Below are 6,954 nucleotides of genomic sequence, written 5' to 3'. Positions count from 1 at the left end.
GTTGTATTTTTATACACCTGTGTGTTTCACGCAGTTGAAGTTTTATACGCCTGTGTGTTTCACGCAGTTGTATTTTTATACAGTTGCATTTTTATACGCCTCTGTGTTTCACGCAGTTGTATTTTTATACACCTGGGTGTTTCACGCAGTTGAAGTTTTATACTACTGTGTGTTTCACGCAGTTGTATTTTTATACACCTGTATGTTTCACGCAGTTGAAGTTTTATACTACTATGTGTTTCACGCAGTTATATTTTTATACACTTGTGTGATTCACGCAGTTGCATTTTTATACGCCTGTGTGTTTCACGCAGTTGTATTTTTATACAGTTGCATTTTTATACGCCTGTGTGTTTCACGCAGTTGTATTTTTATACACCTGTATGTTTCACGCAGTTGAAGTTTTATACTACTGTGTGTTTCCGCAGTTGTATTTTTATACACCTGTGTGTTTCACGCACTTGCATTTTGATACGCTTGTGTGTTTCACGCACTTGCATTTTGATACGCCTGTGTGTTTCACGCAGTTGAAGTTTTATACACCTGTGTTTCACGCAGTTGAAGTGTTATACACCTGTGTGTTTCACGCACTTGCATTTTGATACGCTTGTGTGTTTCACGCACTTGCATTTTGATACGCCTGTGTGTTTCACGCAGTTGAAGTTTTATACACCTGTGTTTCACGCAGTTGAAGTGTTATACACCTGTGTGAAACACACAGGTGTATAAAACTTCAACTGCGTAAAACACACAGTAGTATAAAAATACAACTGCGTGAGACACACAGTAGTATAGAATTTCAACTGCGTGAAATACACAGCAGTATGAAAATTCGGCTGCGTGAAACACACAAACTTCACGCATGCGTGGAGTGTATGGAGTGTACGGGAGTGACTCACGCAATGGTGCGAATAGTCACGGCCTAAAATTAAATGTGAAACAAATCCTATGAAATCTAACACGCGTCCACGTCCAACGCAAAGAGACAATCACGACTCTAATCAACTCGCGCTAACCAGCAACATTCTCACCGTTCCGCGAAAAACCCGAATAATAACAAAAAATGAAACGGACCCGAGATCGTATGGAATCGAACAGCCGAATACACCACCCGTATCCCCACGTAATCCAAACGCAAAATTCTCATAATTATGCACAAAAAAAAGGAACAATCGAATTCCACAATAATCCTCAAAAGAGTTCTGCGGCACAACTGCGGATGGTTACGAAAACATGCGGCAACGCGAGTCGAAACTCAAAATCTCATCTATACTTTTGGTTAGATGCAAAATTCTCCCCAGAGGGGTATCACCCAAAGGCACTCTACCCGAAGGCCATGAAGGACTCGATGAGGGCTAGTCACCGACTCCTCCTCGAATACTCAACCCTCGACCACTCGACTCTCAACTACTCTTCGAATACGCAAAAATCGCTCAATTTATACCCCAAAAGTGAAAAGAGAGCGAGTATCTAACGCCAAAAGATAGAACGAGAGCGTTATATCCACGCAGCGGGGTCAGCCGCTGTGACGTAGCAAATGTTCAGCGCTAGGCATGACGAAGCTGCTAAAGGGATACGTCAACCTAATAGCCATAAACGCGTAATTCGATTCAGCTTGAACCGACAACAGACCAAAACAACAAAAGAAAAATGAAACGGAGTAAAAGGGCAGTAATTAGCCCACATAAGATCCACTAACTATCATTACCTCTTCGGGGCTGCATTTTCAAAGATTACCGGGGCAGAGACGCAAGACACATCAAAACTATAATTCAACAGAACATATAAAGCACCATAAGACAAAACTTGATTCCCTCAAACGTATAGCGACCTTGGCAATTCACACGGTTGCAACGGTCGCGATTGGCCGTGTGACCTTCCACCGAAACTCAAAACCGAAACTGTCTCATCCCGATAAATCCATACACTGAGCGCCAGCATTTCAGCTGGGCCTCCACATTTCCCCGAAGATTAAATGCAAGGGGGATTCCTATCAATAATCACGTAGCTCGATAATATTTTGGCCCAAACAACGAAAATTTCTGGGTCCCCGATAGTTAACTTTATCAAAACTCCTACACATAGCACGTAAATACTATCCGGAATAACAATAATTTTTCCTCAATATAAACGATCACCGGACGGTCACTAACACGATAATTTTTCCTGTCCAAAATTTATGGAAATAAAAGGCTCTGGGTCTTTGTTTGACTCACGCTTAATCCGAAGTTCTCGATGGTCTATGGATCGTCTAAGAATTTCCCAGAATTCCTTACAATAGATAACGAATATTATTCGTTGTCGGCTTTCAAGATAATGTATTGGGCGTTTTTTTTTTAATAGATGTATTGTAATCGTTCGCGTTAGAATAACTGAATATGGTCTGAAAAAATTCCAAAATGTAATTTTTATGTGCTGTATGTACCATATATATGTGTGTAGTCTTATGGGTGTATTCATTGTTTTTATTTCCATATTATAATGAAAATATAGAAATTGGAAACATGAAGAAATTTTTTTTTCAACATACTACACTAAGTATTATCATCAACATCAATTATCAAAATTAAATTTATTGTGGTTTCAGAAATATTAATATTTTTCCAAAAATCTATTTTACAACAATCACTCAAAAAATCATCATTAAAAAGAAATTCAATCATGGCTTAAAGAATGTATGTCGATACCTTCTTGATTCGGCCAAAATATGATGGGGATAGCATACTGAGCTGTTAAGTAACAGCAAATAGTTCGTGAAACATTTTTTAAAAAATTGCTTTTTAACGATTACCGAAAAAATGATCATCAAAGTTAATTAACTTATGAAATGCCTTTTTAATCAGATTACGAGATGATACTGAAATAAGAAAGTCTTCGGTTGATGAAAATAGTTATCGAGCGATTTGAAAATGCTTCAACCGAAAAAAAATTATTTTACTATGATCTAATTGAGATAATTCAAAACAATATCAACTTTTTTTCATGGAATCTAACGAACATTTTGAAAGAAAAAAGTTACAATCGGATGAAAAGTATGATGCAAAGAGTATTTTAAAGCCAAAAAAAAACGAAAAAATACGTTTTCGTTTGACGTACGGGGCAAAAGGGGTTGGGTAGAAAATTTTTCTTACTTTTTTAGGTACCCTATGAGATATCAAGTATGGTCCGATAGCTATTTTTACTAACCCAAGAATTTGGAATTTCAGTATGGTACCCCCTTAACCCTAGCTTGGTCACCATATGAGGGAGGTGCCGCAGCGCCTCGTTTTTCTTGAATTGCCATGGATTAACTGATCGGTAAAATTGAAAAAAATTTGACTTTTCCAATCAGTGTCTAAAAAATTTTAATAGTTATAGAACAACATAATTCTCAAAATTCCTAAAAAAAACAAATTATTTCTGACAGAGGAATTATTTTTTCCCATGTTAAATCATAGTGCCTGTTACGCGACGTTGCTGGAAATTCGCTAAACGCACCCGGGCAGTGTACAGTGAATTTGGCAATGTTCAGTCCTAAATAACACGGCGGCACTTCCCCGCGAACGTGACTAAAGTCGCTGGGTCGCGTAGGGTGACCAAACTAGGGTTAAGGGGATACGTCGGTGAAATTTAAGTCTTCATTGGGCCTTGGAACCCATTGAACCGTTTGTGATTTCATAAATTTTTCGCATCTCTAGAGTAGAGTAAAATTTATCAAATTTAAAATTCATTTATTCATGATCTATTGCGAGTAAACTAAAATGGATGCTTAACTCTATTTTTTGGAGTGTTACGAACATTAAAAAATAAAAGCTAAAATCGTATGAAAACTACATGAAAAGCGTTGATATTCGAGTCTTATCACTCCTGTATCCTTAAAATTTGTTATTGCAAACCCTCGAACGGATTAGTTGATTTTTGTAGCACGACTTTCGAATTGAAATGGACAGAAAAGGATCCCGAACAAATCCTAATAATCTTTCGCGGGCGAAAAAACGTAAATTCCGTGGCAATAAGTAAATCAAAGGTAATACATCACATAAAAAAATTTCATAGACAAACCTAGCGAATTCGCCAGATAGTTTTATTAAATTTCTATTGCACTTGCGATTAGTTTTTGGCGGATTCTATTGAAATATTTTCTATAGAATTTCCTCTGCTCAAATGTAATAAATTTTTTTCTTGAATTTTTGTAGTGAAAAAAAGAGAAATATAATGAAAAAAAACTTGAAAAATTTGAACCGAAGAAATTCTGTACAAAACATATCAATAGAATAAAAGTTGCATGGAAAAATCAAATTCTATTGTCTCTTTCTATAGAAAATTTTCTATTGAACATTTCAATAGAATCGGCCAAAAACAAACAGAAAGTTCAATAGAGATCCAATAGAATTAACTAGCGAATTCGTTAGGTTTTTCTATTAATTGCTTTCGTGCGTGTGTTTATATGCTCTAAATTATTGAAGAGACAAGCACCATTCCTCCTCTACATGAATTGTAGTTGTCATTCGTAGCTGAATACATTTCTAACACGAATTGTTATTTTACATCCCCCCTTCCCCTAAAAAAAGTGCTCCCAATGAATATTTAGTGATGAGTACTATTATGTTTAACCATTTGCTCCTCAAATAGTTGTTTACACCAGAAATGGCAGAACCAACGTATGCAGGTCAGAAAGTGGAAAACACGTATGAAAAAATTTTATACACTGAGAAAAAAATTTATTCCTTCCAAGAAAATATTCTTGGTGATATCTTTTTCATACTCTTAGTAGAAGAAAATATCTCTTTTCGAACGTATTTCTCCAGGCCAGTCATTTCCAGGTGCTCCGAAATCAGTTCCAAGCGTGAGAATTATGGTGATCTATAAGAATATTCTTCTGCATATGACCTCGAAGAAACTCCAATAATAATTATTAACATTTGGAATTATTCCAATTTTCTTTACCTGAGAAAATCGCCAATTTGTAAAATCCGGAAGATATCGGAGAACATTGTGTCAAGGTCATATGTAGCATAATAATCAGATTGTTCAATATCACTGTAATTTTTGAGGATAGACTTGGACTCTCTGAAAATGACTGTCCTGGAAAAATTCGTTCTGAAAAAATATTATCTTCTGACGAGAATATCAATCCTTGGCAGGAATAATTTTTTCGCTCAGTGTAGACAAACCTAGCGAATTTGCCAGGCAGTTTTATTAAATTTTATTGCACTTTCGATTAGTTTCTGGCCGATTCTATTGACATATTTTCTATAGAATTTGCTCTGCTCAAATTTTCGGAATTTTGTTGTTCGATTTTCGTAATGAAAAAAAAGAGATACACAATGAAAAAAATTTGAAAAATTTGAACCAAAGAAATTCGATACAAAATATCTTAATAGAATAAAAGTTGTATGGAAAAATCGAATTCTGTTGCCTCCTTCTATAGAATATTTTCCATTGAACATTTCAATAGAATGGGCCAAAAACAAACAGAAAGTTCAATAGAAATCCAATAGAATTGACTAGCGAATTCACTAGGTTTTTCTATTAAATTTTTTCGTGCGTGTAGCTATGCTTAGTCTAAATTGATTACCTATTTCGAATGATTTGTCCGGATGTATTTCCTTGAGACATGCTATTACGTATCTCGTTTGTATTAATGCCAACTGCAAACCAATAATGAATTAATAATTATGCAGAGACGAGGGCAAATGTATGTAAAAAAACTGTTGAAATTGCTGAGTAAGCATGAGACAGTACTTGACGGCATCTCTAGCGGTCTCGAACAATTCCTCAATCAAAACACTATGCAGCATTAAAGTAATCAACGAGAATCTCTAGAAAATAGTCATAGCTCATCCTGCATAATTCAAAATTGAAATTGAATTGATCAAAGAGCCTTTCATTTCCAGCAAGTTGAGTACAACAGAAATTTACTTCCAGTAATTAATTACTGAATTAATTAATATATCAGATGTAATGATGACAATCGTAAAGTTTATCACAGAAACCTTATCTCTAATTAATACTTACTTCACTCTTGCGTGAGCCAATCCGAATCACCTCAGCCGTACGACTGTCCTCTGCACTCATTGTAATTTCAACAATTTATTCAAAAATAATAGACGACGAAAAAAATTACCTCAAGTAAATAAAACAAGACTGTCTCAAAGTACAAAATTCCATGAAATTCGCGGGTGAATATAATCAACCGCCAATGAGGTCAAAGTCGTACTTTCACTCTTGATTATTTTCTCAGATTGTAGTGTATTCGTTAAATAATTCCAAGGGGATATATCCGTGACTCGAAAAAAATTATTTCGATTCGGGTTTTAATTTAAAAAAAATTATTTTATTTGCACTACGAGGACACTGGGTAGTTCACAGTCACTGTCACTGCAGCAGATTGTGAATGAATTATTTATTGAGAAAATAAAAAATATTCCTCTACATCACTGTTGTGGAAGTGTGCGCCATGTCGAGGGGGCACGGAGAGCGTGACTGAGCCATCCTTTATAAAAAAAGCATGCATTGGAAACTGTCATGGCGGAGAAGATGTAAAAAGTGTCATGGCGGCGCATGAAGGACGCATTCTCATGTGAACTTTCATGAGAATGAGCCATGCGGCCGCGACGGCACTGTTCAAGAAAGCCCGCGTAAATTATAAATCAGATTCTCTATGTGAAATGAAAAATTGTTCGAATGATGATTGATAATTGGATAACTTCAAAGCCAAGAATGGAATGAAGCAAGTGGGAAATTACGTTTATCGTCATATAGTATTGTTATTTTTGCTTATTGTTATATTTATCACACATGCAGTCAGTCAAAAATATGTTCTGGGTGTTTGGGAAATTGCTTTTTTGTCCATAATACATATAGTATGGTTATTTTTGCTAATAAATTAGCAATACACTTCCGGATGGTCATTTTGCATATTATTTTCTTCTGTCGTATATAATTCATCGTTTGATAATCCTCTTTTTTTTT

The 6,954-nt window shown here is 35.6% G+C and overlaps 1 protein-coding gene across 5 annotated transcripts in view; it reads right to left on the bottom strand.

Moving 5' to 3' along the window:
• LOC107044209 (porphobilinogen deaminase) overlaps nt 1–6,481 on the bottom strand; it is an 18,007-nt gene extending 11,526 nt beyond the window's left edge. Inside the window, exons 1-2 of one of the 5 annotated variants that reach the window (XM_015266008.1) lie at nt 5,998–6,481; nt 5,558–5,630 (exon numbers count right to left, since the gene is read on the bottom strand). In XM_015266008.1, the coding sequence (XP_015121494.1) occupies nt 5,558–5,630; nt 5,998–6,057 (133 nt within the window). In that variant the 5' untranslated portion in view covers nt 6,058–6,481. Of the gene's footprint in view, nt 1–1,327; nt 1,403–5,557; nt 5,631–5,997 lie in introns of those variants that run through there. The other 4 variants (XM_015266007.1, XM_015266010.1, XM_015266009.2 and 1 more) reach the window with 4 other exon arrangements.
• Between the last annotated feature and the right edge of the window lie 473 nt (nt 6,482–6,954).

The sequence above is a fragment of the Diachasma alloeum genome, unplaced genomic scaffold, assembly GCF_001412515.2.
Source record: "Diachasma alloeum isolate Michigan unplaced genomic scaffold, Dall2.0 Dall_scaffold_00689, whole genome shotgun sequence".
Taxonomy (NCBI): Eukaryota; Metazoa; Arthropoda; class Insecta; order Hymenoptera; family Braconidae; genus Diachasma; species Diachasma alloeum.
This window is presented reverse-complemented; position numbering and strand designations above follow the sequence as displayed.